Consider the following 14,694-nt stretch of genomic DNA (forward strand, 5'->3'; position numbering starts at 1 on the left):
TATATAAAAGATAAAGCACCATGTCTAGATTTTTTTTGTATGTGGAGAATCGCATGGAGATGAAAGTATAGAGGAGTTGCACCCTCTGGAGAGGAGATTCATCCTATAGCATATGTCGCATACCATGGATATCTTAAAGCAGGAGTTCTAAACAAGTAGGTTCCAAAGGAGGTGAACCGCAAGCTTATATAGCCTAATTGCAGGCTTCTTATGAGGTGAGCGCACATCTTCACTGGAGGGAGGATTCACAAGCAGTCACCGATTTATAATTATTTTAGATTGAAGATTTTCCAGCACAAAGTCACTTTTTGGGACATTATCTTTATTTTTATTTTTATATTTTATTTTTTATATTTATTTATATATATTTTTTAGTGATTTATTGTTATTGTTTATTTTTCATGCACATTATTTATTTGTATCAATTCAAAGTATTAGAATATTAGTATTTATGTTTATTCACACACATCATTCTGATTTATAGAGATCCAATTTAAATAACAATATATTGATTTGAGGTTTGGGAGCGCAACACTATATATTTATTTTTTGCGGTTTATCACATTGGTAGTTATGTGCTAGAGGTTTGCGATCCAGCATTAGAGTGTATTAATTGGGAGTTTTTGTTCACTTTCTGGCTCGCAAGATATTTCTAATATATATTTTTTTATTTATTTATTTTTTATTACATTTTGTTTCTTTTTTTAAGATTTTTTTTTCATATTTCACTATGTCCAAAGTAGTACAATGTTACCATAGTAATATTGTACTACTTTGGGGAAGTGATCAGTATTTTTTTATTTTTTACACAATTTGCTTATAGCAAAGAATTACTTTGCTATAAGCAAGCATTTACCTGAATGACATCGATTCATTCAGGGTTTTCTTCTTTTTTTTTTTTTGTGCTGAGCTGTGATTTGGCCACAGCTAATCACATGACATGTGCATGTGATTAGCTGTGACCATTCACCGCTAGACAGTAGTATACAATGGATGGCATGAATAAAACCATCCATTGTATACAACTGTCATGTGACCTGCTGTGATTGGTCACAGCAGGTCACATGGTACCGGCAACGGGGGCCGATACTCAGATCTGTCATTGGCCGTGTCCGAGGTACACGGCCAGTGACAGATCGCGCCGCTGCGCGGCTCTGCAAGCGCGAAAAGTACGCATGTGCGGGAGGACGGAACGCTGATGACATTTGCCGGCCGCCATTCGGCCATAGGGCGGGCGGCAAATGGTTAAAGGAACTACCACCAGAAAAATGGCATTAAAGCCGTTTTGAATTGACGCCCTCATATTGTACCGTAGTTGTCAGCATTAAAAATTAGCAGTTCTTGCAGTTGTTAAAATCAGTAGTGTATGGAACCCTCTTGCTTGTTTGCCACATTTTACTTTTTTTTTCTTTTTCTTTTTTGTTAGACTGATGTGCAGAAGATTCTGCGGAATGCCAGGAAACTTCCGGAGAAAACGCAGACGTTCTACAAAGTAAGATAAAGTTCCCAATATCTTTTAGTTCTTTATTTATTAAAGCGGAGTTCCACCCAAAAGGGGAAGTCCTGCTTTAAAGATTGGTCCCCCGCTCCCCATTAAGGATTGGTACCTTTGAGGAGCTGGTACCCGAATTTGACAGGTACCCGCTCCCACTTCCACTGCGATCGCCTAGGAGATCGGAAACGGAAATTGTCCTCCCTCCCTGAAGTCTTGTGGGACACGTGACAGGTCCCAGAAGACGATGGGGCCATTCAGGAAGCGCAGCTCTACTCGCGCATGCGCAGTGGGCACCCGGCTGTGAAGCCGCAAGCTGTCACAGCCGGGTGCCCACACTGAAGATGCCGGCGCCGGGGAGAGAAGACGGCCGGTGAAACCAGCTGTGGTAAGGCCGTCGCCATCTTGAAGTGGTGTGCCCACACTGAAGATGCCGGCGCCTGGAATACACGACGGACGGTGAAAAAGGCTGCGGCGGGGGGCAACGCGGGATCGTGGGACAGCTAAGTGGCTGTTTTTTTAAATGTCAGCAGCTATAGTTTTTGTAGCTGCTGACTTTTATTTTTTTACAGATTGAGTGGAACTCTGCTTTAAGATGAAACAATTCTTTGATTAGTAGGATGCTGTGCAAACAAACCTAAAAGAGGAAGTGGAAGCAAAAGAATAATAGAGGTATTATCCCCGGCTCTTCCATCCTGACTTGTGCTCCATCTCCGTAGCCTCTCTGAATCTGTTTTGAGGTTGAGAAGCCAAGCCTGGACATTTTACAGCACCTTCGTTTATTTATAAGGGATCTTTATCTTTTGAGTAACAATTTTTCTTAATTTTTAGTATTTTCCAAAGATGTGTTTAATAAATTAAGCAATAACTTTTGATCATGTCTCAGCTGGCCTGCTCTTCTTCTTTCTTTCTTTTTTTTTTTTTTTTTTTTTTTATGATGTATTGCAGGAAGATGTTCACTGATGCTGTGCCTAGTCAGCTTTCTGTTCATTTTGTACCGGTAGTATACCGAACTATAGCTGATGTTTTGCTGTTGAGCCAGCTTTTTAGGTATGTTACACTATATGCAAAAAGTTCAGTATGTGGACATCACTCCAAATGTGATTCTCGTAGTTTCCCGTGAAGGGTACTAATAATGCTACAGTATTTAGACATTTTAGGCCAGGGTTTCTCAACCAGGGTTCCTCCAGAGGTTGCCAGGGGTTCCTTGAGCAATGAGCAATTTTTGCCTCTCAGGTAAGTTCCCGCTGACACCATTGATATTTTTAGCAATCTGTAAGGGGGTAATTCTTCCCAATGACCACAAGTGTGAGGAGCATTGTTCCCAATGACCACAAGTGTGAGGAGCATTGTTCCCAATGACCACAAGTGTGAGGAGCATTGTTCCCAATGACCACAAGTGTGAGGAGCATTGTTCCCAATGACCACAAGTGTGTGGAGCATTCTTCCCAATGACCACAAGTGTGAGGAGCATTCTTCCCAATGACCACAAGTGTGAGGAGCATTCTTCCCAATGACCACAAGTGTGAGGAGCATTCTTCCCACTGACCACAAGTGTGAGGAGCATTCTTCCCAATGACCACAAGTGTGAGGGGCATTCTTCCCAATGACCACAAGTGTGAGGAGCATTCTTCCCACTGACCACAAGTGTGAGGAGCATTCTTCCCACTTTCCACAAGTGTGAGGAGCATTCTTCCCACTGTCCACAAGTGTGAGGAGCATTCTTCCCACTGACCACAAGTGTGAGGAGCATTCTTCCCACTGTCCACAAGTGTGAGGAGCATTCTTCCCACTGTCCACAAGTGTGAGGAGCATTCTTCCCACTGTCCACAAGTGTGAGGAGCATTCTTCCCACTGTCCACAAGTGTGAGGAGCATTCTTCCCACTGTCCACAAGTGTGAGGAGCATTCTTCCCAATGACCACAAGTGTCAGGAGCATTCTTCCCAATGACCACAAGTGTCAGGAGCATTCTTCCCAATGACCACAAGTAAGAGGAGCATTCTTCCCAATGACCACAAGTGTAAGGAGCATTCTTCCCAATGACCACAAGTGTGAGGAGCATTCTTCCCAATGACCACAAGTGTGAGGAGCATTCTTCCCAATGACCACAAGTGTGAGGAGAATTCTTACCTCTGTCTATCACACTAATGCATCATGAATAGTAAATAAAGCCATTTTTAGCAGGGGTTCCCTGAGACCGGAAAGTTAAATCAAGGCTTCCTCTGTGTTAAAAAGGTTCACAGAGGCTGTTTTAGACAATTGTGTGCTACTAACCTTGTGGCAACAGTTTTAGGATGGTCTTTTTTTCTGTTCAGCAAAACTGTGCACAAAGCCAGGTTTATAGACACAATGGAGGTGGGGGGATTTACTAACAATAGAGCATGCAAAATCTGGTATGGCTCTGCATAGAAACTAATGGGCTTCCAGGTTTTAGTCCTCATGCACACCTGATGTTTTTACAGCTGCTGTTTTTGGCTTTTGATGTTTTTTGTTTTTCTTTCTACAGCCAGTAAACCCCCCAGCATGTTATCCCATGTGTCCATACACACATAGACTGGAATCAGCATTTTTTGGCAGGGGTGTTTTTTGGCTGGAAAAAAACCCCAGAACTAGTGGGTTTCTAGAGGAGTATTTTAGCTGTAAAAACGCTCTAATGCTAAAAACGCTGAAAAACTCAGGTTTTTCCTGAGCAGCGTTTTCAAAACGCCCTCCCCCCAGTGTGTATGGAGCCTTATTGTCAAAGCTTAGTTGAACAAGCTGAAGTTGGAAGCTGATTGGTTACCATGTACGTCTGCACCAGATTCTGAGTGCTCCAGTTTAGTAAATCGATTCCATGGCTTGATGTGGAGGAACTGCACAGGCACCTTTCTGGTAGAATGCAAATGCAAGCCAAGTCTTCTAATCCAGTATCAATATCTGATGTCACAGGTGCTCTTTCAGGCTAAATGACTAAAACAAATCTGGCGCAATGTCCTCCCAGGATGGTGGCGGCTGTTATAGCAGTGTAGCAGATGAGGGGGGTGGAGCTCTTGGATTTAGCACCATATAATTGCCAGTGATTTTTAAATGGGACATCCAACAAGCTTATTTAGCTGTGATTGTCTGGACACGACAAACGTTTGGCCATGTATTGCATACTGTATTAGCAGGTTACCCTTGGAACATGTATGTTTTAAAATTCACACATTTTTAAACCCTTCTGCCCAGCCCTGCTATTGCTTTAGTTGGGCTATATCATCCGGGGGGTTGTGATGGTCTGCCCAGTCACACAGGGTCGTGGATAAAGGGGTACCACCTGTCCTCCTGTATGGGCCCCAGGCTAGCAGGGGGGCCCAGGCAGCTGGGTGAATCTGATGTGGGCAGGGAGGGTGATTGGCACAGTGGGGGGCAATTACTGGAACAGATTCCATGTATGGCTCTCTGCAGTAGCTGAAATCTGTCTTTTTCTCCTCTCCCTCCCGATGGCATTCAGCTGCTGCAGAGAGAGCTATACAGGGGATTGGTTCCAGTAATTGACCCGCCACACCCATAAACCTCAGTTAGCACTATATGTTTCTCCCTGCTACCCAGGCCCCATTGTATTCCTCTCCTTCCCACCGGTTGCTGCCAGCACACAACAGGATCCTTTTCGTAATGAAAAAATGCAGTAATGTAACGAGTCATCTGCTGGGGCACCTGCTGAAAAAAAAAAATTGCTAGCAATTAAAAAATAAGAAAAAAACGGTATGGAGTAGCGTTCTCCAAACCCCCCCCCCCCCCCCAAAAAAAAATCCATAGCAAGCCCTTTGGGTCTGGTATGGATTTTGAGGGGAACCTCCACGGCAAGCAAAATAAAAAAAATAGTGTGGGGATTTCTGAGCGTGCAGGTCAGGAAGGGGGGGGGGGGGTGGGTGTTGGGGCTGGGGGCAAGCAAGAAGTCACCCCCCCCTTCCCAACATGGGGGGGCAGCTCTGCTCCCCCATTGATGCCACAAGGGGGCGTGGTCACCGGTTGACTTTGCCCCTTAGTTATTTAAGAACTGTCAGGCAGCGGAGCTGTGGGGGAGTCTTTGTCGGGAGCGGAGCCCTTTTTTTTTTTTTTCTTTGGTTTGTTTGTTAGGAAGTTCCAATAATTGACCCCCCACCCCCGCCACACCCATAAGCCTCAGCCTGCACTATATGTTTCCCCCTGCTACCCAGGCCCCGTTGTAAAAATGCAGTAATGTAACGAGTCATCCGCTGGGCACCTGCTGAAGAAAAAAAATTGCTAGCAATTAAAAAATAAGAAAAAAACGGTATGGAGTAGCGTTCTCCAAACCCCCCCCCCCCCCCCCCCCCCCCCCAAAAAAAAATCCATAGCAAGCCCTTTGGGTCTGGTATGGATTTTGAGGGGAACCTATTTTTTTTAATAAAGGACTTGTCAAAAGGGCATGTGGGCTGGTATGGTTTTGGCAGGGAGGGCGTGACAACCTGCTGGCAGCTGATGACTCGTTACATTACCGCATGTTTTCACTAACTCATGCTGTATTTTGGTACACTTTTTTTAGTGAATGCCAACAATTTTTTTTGAAACATACTTGGATGAGGTAAGATACCGCTTTGCGAATTGTCCCCACAGACCTAAAACGTATTCTGCAAGAAGAGAGTTTTCAGCACCGCATCACTTGCATCGCGTTCTTGCTGGAAGAATCTGCAAACATGCTGGCATGAATACATAGAAGAAGCTGGTTTTGTTCCCATAAGAATACATTCAATGTAGAAGATGGGCATACAGGGTGGTGATAGCCTCTTCTGCTGCCTGCTCCTGTACTTCCAATATAGGATGCTACTTTTAATGGCGTTTTGTGTCTTTCTTATCTCACGCGACATTCTTGCTTGTTATTTTTCTCTCAGGAGTTGAATCGTCTTCGAAAGGCAGCACTTGCCTTCGGGTTCCTGGACCTCTTGAAGGGAGTGTCTGATATGCTGGAGAGGGAATGTACTCTGCTTCCTGACAACGCTCATCCTGATGCCGCCTTCCAGCTCTCACATGCAGCAGCTCAACTCAAACTGGCCAGCACTGGAACCTCTGACCACGCTTCCTATGACAATAACATTGCGCCTCTGCAGACGGACTTCTCTGGCCGTGGCTCTGAAAGAATGTGAAGACAGGATCTATATCCTTGTGGGGCCTCAGCGGAGGACTTCTCCTCCACCTTGGAAAGCCGGTTGGCTTTCTAGCAAGTAAACCACTGCAGACTTCCAGAACCTGCCACAAAATAATTCACTGGTAATGGGCCAGGACTGAGAACCCGTTGGCTCAGGTATAGCTGCCCGAAATGTGGAAGCACAGTAATCTCTATTGATATGTGTACTGTATATAGTAACATCAGGAACCACACAGGTCTGCGGATCCTAGGATTACAAGGCTTGCCTGTTTCCACTTTCCTGTGGCAATATGTGGCCCTAATTTCCATGTTTTGTGACTGATGGGAAAATTTTTTGCAAGAATTGCACTATACCAGTAGCAAGGATGTACAGGTATCTAAACGACTTGTATACAAAGGGTTTCCTAAATGTGTTAAAATCTCTCTTGGACCAGTAAGTGATCATTACTTTTTGCTATAGAAGGCTCATCGCTGAATGTCTGCTAGTGTCAAACATCCTCTTAAGTCCGGAATAAATGTTCTGGCAGGTCTTGATGGGACACCATTATGGCAAAGGCTGAATTTTTACCATCCATCATTCTGAAAACAGATTAAACCTTCTAAGGGCAACCTTAAGCTGGTGCTATGTGGGGGTGGGGATATCGGCACATTCTGAAGTTCTTGGATTTTTCCAAGAATCTCCAAGAATCTGATCACTCATCTCTGACCTATGACCTTACCCCCTTGTGGAGGGCTGAGCTGTAATTTGCAAAGTAATAAGCCTTTTGCTCACAGGGGGGATTATTTTTCAAAACGCTCTTCAGTTTTAGTGAGGTTTGTGGACCAGTGGACTTTGTAGGCACATATACATCAATCCTAAATGAAATAAATATGAAGGAGGAGCCTGCACGCTGTGACGTGACGCCGCCGGATCACGGAGGTCCGGCGGCCATCTTTATACACAAGCTGGTTAGTCATCAAGCAGCTTTAACCCCTTTGCGCCGGTGCCTCCCGACCCTTTAAGGGTTTCAGCAGCCGGGGGGCAGGGTTTAGGGTCATGTGACCGCCGTGACACCCCGTCACATGATCAAGAAAGGTCCCGATCGAAAGAGGAGATCGGGACCTTTCCGTGAGTACCGGACATGTGTGCTGGGAGCGTGCAGGGCGCGCGCTCTCAGCACATATGTCTTTTTTTAATAGAACGCAAATGTGCGGCCGCTCGGTGTCTAGGCCCAGACGCTGGGAGGCCGCACATTTACGTTCGGCCGGCGTGAAGAGGTTAAGCTGCATGTATCTCCTGCTAATTTTGGAATGCTTTCTGGAATTTTAACCCTTTAATAAAATCTGGTATTTAATTACTACACTATGGGCAATATCCCTTTTTACTCTGTACCGAGCATTTAATTCCCCAGAAACCCTGTTGACCACCCCAGCATCCAGAGGAGGGCAATCCACCACGCTCCAGCTTATCCTATAGGGGACCTATAGGAAAATTTCACCACAAAAACCACGATATTTCGTGAAATATTCGGCAAAACGTTCCACAAAGTAATAGCACACCAATCGGGAACAATCCGCACGTTTTGATATATTACTTGTCTTTGTAGTGTAAAAACTGTGGGAGGAGTTAGCGTGGCAAATTTAGCTATAATAAGAATAAAAATAAGAACTAGAAAAGCTAAAATTTCTGGGGAAATTGTGTGAAGTGTTCTTGCCTCCACCAGTAGTCTACAACTGGAGTGGGCGGACATTTTTAGTGGCAGCAGGGACAGCTGAACATTTTGATATAACATTTGTGCAGGTGGGCTCAGGGGCCGACTGACAACTCATGGGGCCCTCGGGCAATAGGGGATCATGGGGCCCCTGTGTCCTTGCCCAAACTCAAAAAAGCCTATGAAAAAGGTACCAGGGGCATCTCATTGGGCCCCCTACTGACCCCCCGGGCAATAGGGGATCATGGGGCCCCTGTGTCCTTGCCCAAACAAAAAAAGTTTATGAAAAAGGTACCAGGGGCATCTCATGGGGCCCCCTACTGACCTCGGGCAGTGCCTGAGTTTCCAAATGGTCAGTCCGCCCCTGGGTGGGCTTGAAAATGAGGGAGTGATGGCAGTTTAGAAATCATGTCCTGGTTTGTCAGCTCCCACTCTAGTTTTGAACATTCCGCCATTCATTCCTATGGGACCAATTTCACCACAAAAACGCCGATATTTCGTGAACCATTCGGCGAAACGTTCCACAAAGTAATAGCACACCAATCGGGAACAATCCACATGTTTCAGTATGTTACTGTCTATGTAGTGTAAAATCTGTGGGAGGAGTTAGGGGGGTAAATTTGGCTATAATAATAAGAATATATATGTGAGATAACAGGAAGTGGTCGCCATGCAAGAACACTTAACTAGAAAAGGTACAATTTCTGGGGAAATTGTGTGACGTGTTCTTGCATCCAACCCTAACCAAGTGATTGATGAAATGTAAGCAGTGCACATGGCAAGCCTGATAGACTGAGAAATGCATTTCAACTTGTATTTTGCAGCTCACAGTCTAGCCTGGGTCACTCAGCTGCCTGGTGAGTCATCTTTGGTTGCTATGGCAACTCACTGAGTCAGTCACAGGAAGCTGAGAGGGGCTTTTATAAACACACTGCTCCAACTTGCCAAATTCACTGGCGATTGCCACTTTCAAACACTTGTAGTTTTAAAAGTATATGTCAGGGCTCCCAGGTGTGACCAGAGATGTGTGACTGACACAGGGAAACGCAGACCTCAGATATGTTATAAACAATATAATTTATTAACACTAACCATACAAACATAAACGCAGTGCAATACTAAACATAATACAGTGCAAACAAACCAAACCAAACCACCCACAGATAACAGTACATACAAGTAAGCGTCGTCAGGCAGGCCGGGTCAATATCAATAGGGCAGGTAGGTACAGGGGGAGCAAGCGGAGAATGGTCGGGGTCACAGGCCAGGTTCAGCAGGTAGCAAGCAGCGTAGTACAGAGGGTAAGGCAGAGGGATGGTCAGGGTCACAAGCCAGGGATCAGAACAGGTAGCAAGCAGCGTGGTACAGAGGGTAAGGCAGAGGGATGGTCAGGGTCACAAGCCAGGGATCAGAACAGGTAGCAAGCAGCGTGGTACAGAGGGTCAGACAGAGGGATGGTCAGGAGCGAGCCGGGATCAGAGCAGGAGAAGTCAGCAGCGGTTCAGAAACAGGATGCAGGACAGAAACAGGATACAGGGCCCAGGACAAACACACACCAAGGCAGAGTCTGTGGGTCTGGCCATCCCTTAAATACCCCAGCATAATCAGTTACAGGTGTTAGCTGGCTGCAAAGTTGAGTCTCTGATTGCTGGGAACACCCGCTGGCCAGCCCTGGTACTGCAGATCAAAAGGCAGGTGAGTCCCACCATAGCTGGCCAGTCCATTCCTGACAGTATAAATGCTACTGCAAAGAGCTATATTGTGAGAATCACAAGAACCAGACCTACATTTTGATGCATAGTATGTCTCTGAAATATTAAAAATGAAGGCACAGTCGCAGTTTAGAAATGACCCTTCAAATTTCAGGTGGCTGCGAGTGAAGTTTCGATGAAAGTCAATGGGCAGTGTGAGTTGCAAACAAAAGGTGATATTGTGAAAACTATCAGGACTATGGCTTAGCCGTGGACATTTTTAGTGGCAGCGGGGATTGCCGAACGTTTTGATATAAGATACGTGTAGGTGGGCTTGAAAATGAGGGAGTGATGGCAGTTTACAAATCATGTCCTGATTTTTCAGCTCCCACTCTAGTTTTGAACATTCCGCCATTCATTCCTATGGGACCAATTTTACCACAAAAAACGCTGATATTTCGTGAACCATTCAAGTGATAGCGCACCAATCGGGAACAATCCGCACGTTTCCGTATATTACTATGTAGTGTAAAAACTGTGGGAGGAGTTAGCGGGGTAAATTTGTCTATAATAAGAATATATATGTAAGGGGTCTTGCAAAAACACTTAAAAATGAGAGGTACAGGGAACAACCATTACGCTCAACTTCCAAGCCTCAGTGTCACTTCTCCGGTGACATCCTCACCCTGTCATTGAACTTCATTAGATCAGATCCTCCTTGTCAGTATCACTGCACTCCCCAGAGAGATCCTCATGGTAGTAAGCACTCATGGGGGAGTCTCACTCCTGTCAGTAATCACTGAACTTCCCTCAGATAGATCCTCACATCAGTATCAATGAACTTCCCTCAGAGGAATCTACACCTCGGTGGTGTCACTGAGTTGGCCCTAGAGAGAGCCTTCACTTGGTGTCCATTGAGCTTTCCCAACCTCTCCATCGGCTCAGTAAGCTTCGAGTCTTTTTATACCGCCCCGAACTACCAAAATATCAACCTATGGAGAGTCAAATTTGAATTTAACATTAAAATCTTTCTTTTGGCTTGTATGTTCTCATCCAAATCTTTCTGGCTCTGTAAACCATCTAAAAACACAAATAATTCAGATTTGATAAACCCTGAGGTGGCAAAACCCATTTCCCAGAATCCTTTGCAAAGATATGCAAATGAGCAGTTTCAGCCAGTAACTTTCAAATCATACCTCTGCTGATAACTGTCACCAGTGTGCCTATGAGAGCTCTCAACTGACTTTTCATGCCATAGCTGGACACAGGAGCCGGACCACGGCAACCGCCTGTAAAATGACAGCTTTCTTAACTACAAAGGTGAGGGGGGGGGGGGGGAATTCTGCTTTAACCGTTTCAATACCGGGCAATTTTACCCTCTTCCTGCCCAGGCCATTTTTCATGTTTCAGCGCTCTCACACTTTGAATGACAATTGCGCGGTCATACAACATTGTACCCAAACTAAAATTTTATCATTTTCTTCACACAACTAGAGCTTTCTTTTGGTGGTATTTAATCACCGCTGGGGTTTTTATTTTTTGCTAAATTAACAAAAAAAGACCAAAAATTTTGAAAAAAAAACACATTTTCTTTGTTTCTGTTATAAAAGTTTACAAATAAATAATTGTTCTTCATAAATTTAGGCCGAGATGTATTCTGCTCCATGTCTTTGGTGAAAATAACCCAAATTAGGATGTATTATTTAGTTTTTAGGAAAGTTATAGAGTTCACAAACTATGGTATAGATCTGAATATTGATCAATCCTGAAGTACTGACAGCCAATCTAATTTCTTGAGGTCTAAGAATGTCAGAACAGTACAGATATCCCCCAAATGTCAGGACAGTACAGATATCCCCCAAATGTCAGGACAGTACAGATATCCCCAAATGTCAGGACAGTACAGATATCCCCAAATGTCAGGACAGTACAGATATCCCCCAAATGTCAGGACAGTACAGATATCCCCCAAATGTCAGAACAGGACAGATATCCCCCAAATGTCAGAACAGTACAGATATCCCCCAAATGTCAGGACAGTACAGATATCCCCCAAATGTCAGAACAGTACAGATATCCCCCAAATGTCAGGACAGTACAGATATCCCCAAATGTCAGAACAGGACAGATATCCCCCCAAATGTCAGAACAGTACAGATATCCCCCAAATGTCAGAACAGTACAGATATCCCCCCAAATGTCAGAACAGTACAGATATCCCCCCAAATGTCAGAACAGTACAGATATCCCCCCAAATGTCAGAACAGTACAGATATCCCCCCAAATGTCAGAACAGTACAGATATCCCCCCAAATGTCAGAACAGTACAGATATCCCCCCAAATGTCAGGACAGTACAGATATCCCCCAAATGACCCCTTTTTGCAGAGTAGACAGTCCGACGTACTTCATAAGAGGCATGGCGAGTTTTTTGAAGTTGTATTTTTTTGTCATAATTTTTCGGAAAATGAAAAAATGAAAAAAATTATTTTCACTTTTTTTTTTTTTACATACTGTCACCAGTGCAGTACAGCGTCATCATATAACTGGCATGGCGGTGAACAGGGACACTGACTGGTGACAGTATGAAAAAAATATATATATATATATTTTTTTTATTTTTTTATTATATTTAATTTTTTATTACATTTTTTTTATTTTTTTTAAAGATTTTTTTTCATATTTCACTATGACCAAAATAGTACAATGTTACCATAGTAACATTGTACTACTTTGGGGAAGTGATCAGTATTTTTTTTTTTTTTTTTTTTTACACAATTTGCTTATAGCAAAGAATTACTTTGCTATAAGCAAGCATTTACCTGAATGAAATCGATTCATTCAGCTTTTTTTTTTTTGTGCTTAGCTGTGATTTGGTCACAGCTAATCACATGACATGTGCATGTGATTAGCTGTGTCCATTCACAGCTAGGCACTAGTATACAATGGATGGCATGAATGAAGCCATCCATTGTATACAACTGTCATGTGACCTGCTGTGATTGCTCACAGCAGGTCACATGGTACCAGCAATGGGAGCCGGTACTCGGATCTGTCATCAGGTGTGTCCGAGGTGCACGGCCGATGACAGATCGCACTGCTGCGCCGCTCTGCACTAGCGCAAACGGCGCATGTGCGGGAGCACGCCAAATGGCGGGCACCCGGAATGCAGATACACATCTGAAGCCGCCAAATGGCCATTGGCCGGGCGGCTAATGGTTAACCACTTGCCTACCAGGCACTTATACCCCCTTCCTTACCAGGCCAATTTTCAGCTTTCAGCGCTGCCGCACTTTGATTGACAATTGCGCGGTCATGCAACATTGTACCCATATGAAATTTTGATCATTTTTTTCTCACAAATAGAGCTTTCTTTTGGTGGTATTTAATTGCCACTGGGCGCTTTACTTTTTGCGCTATAAATAAAAAAAGTGCAAAAAATTTTTATTATAAAATTTTTCAAACAGGTATTTTTTCTCCTTCACTGATGTGCGTTGATGAGGCGGCACTGATAGGCGGCACTAATAGGTGACACTGATGATGGGTACTGATAGACGGCACTGACTGGCATCACTGCTGGGCACTGACTGGCGGCACTGACTGGCACAACCCCTGGGCACTGACTGGTGGCACTGCTGGGTGGCACTGGTGGGTGGCACTGGTGGGCAGCACTGGTGGGTGGGCACAGGTGGGTGGGCACAGGTGGGTGGCACTTCTGGGCACAGGTGGGTGGGCACAGGTGGGTGGCACTTCTGGGCACAGGTAGGTGGCACTTCTGGGCACAGGTGTGTGACACTGCAGAGTGGCACAGGTGGGTGCACTGCTGGGCACAGGTGGGTGCACTGCTGGGCACAGGTGGGTGATCTGCTGGGCACAGGTGGGCGAAGCTAGTGGGCGCACTGCTGGGCACAGGTGGGCGGAACTTGCGGGTGGCACTGCTGGGCACCGATCATCAGGGCACTGATCATCAGTGTCCTGATGATCGGTGCCGATCCCCGCTCTGACAACTGCCGGTTCTCGGCAGTACTTTCCTCACGATCTGACAGCGTGAGGAAAGTGCAGCCGAGAACCGGCACTTGCATTTCCCTGTGATCAGCGTGTCATTGGACACCGCTGATCACGTGGTAAAAGGCCGCTGGGATCGGCCTTTTACCACATCACGTGATCAGCTGTGTCCGTAGGACACAGCGATCACGGAGATCGCCGGGTGCGCGCCCCCCTGGGGCGCGCAGGAGAGCGCGTTCTGGGGGGACATCATATTATGTCCACCCAGAACTGGCCGGCCGCAGTGAAGCCGTCATTCGGCTATCTGTGGTCGGCTACTAGTTAACAAAGCCTTCATTTTTCCTTCATGGAATCCTCCCAGCACTTTGTTATGTGGCAATTTAAGTGTCTGCTGTCATCTCAGGAAGTAGCTGGTGCCGCCTCTCCATATATACAAGTATAGAATCGAAATTCAAGAAACCTCAAGGTGGTAATGTTGTGTTATTAACCCCTCGCCTACAGGACACCTATACCCCCTTCCTGCCTACCGGGCACTTCTACCCCCTTCCTGCCTACAGGGCACTTCTACCCCCTTCCTGCCTACAGGGCACTTCTACCCCCTTCCTGCCTACCGGGCACTTCTACCCCCTTCCTGCCTACCGGGCACTTCTACCCCCTTCCTGCCTACCGGGCACTTCTACCCCCTTCCTG

The 14,694-nt window shown here is 45.4% G+C and overlaps 1 protein-coding gene across 5 annotated transcripts in view; it reads left to right on the forward strand.

The window, feature by feature from the left end:
* The window catches only part of INTS14 (integrator complex subunit 14), a 53,706-nt gene extending 45,748 nt beyond the window's left edge, over positions 1-7,958 (forward strand). For all 5 annotated transcript variants that reach the window (XM_089666475.1, XM_089666473.1, XM_089666472.1 and 2 more), the window contains 2 exons: positions 1,427-1,492; positions 6,365-7,958. In XM_089666475.1, coding sequence (XP_089522601.1) covers positions 1,427-1,492; positions 6,365-6,616 — 318 coding nt within the window. In that variant the 3' untranslated portion in view covers positions 6,617-7,958. The remainder of the gene's footprint in view (positions 1-1,426; positions 1,493-6,364) is intronic.
* Positions 7,959-14,694: the final 6,736 nt, after the last annotated feature.

The sequence above is a fragment of the Staurois parvus genome, unplaced genomic scaffold (assembly GCF_062004578.1).
Source record: "Staurois parvus isolate SC_StPar_1 unplaced genomic scaffold, SC_StPar_1.0 ptg002726l, whole genome shotgun sequence".
Taxonomy (NCBI): domain Eukaryota; kingdom Metazoa; phylum Chordata; class Amphibia; order Anura; family Ranidae; genus Staurois; species Staurois parvus.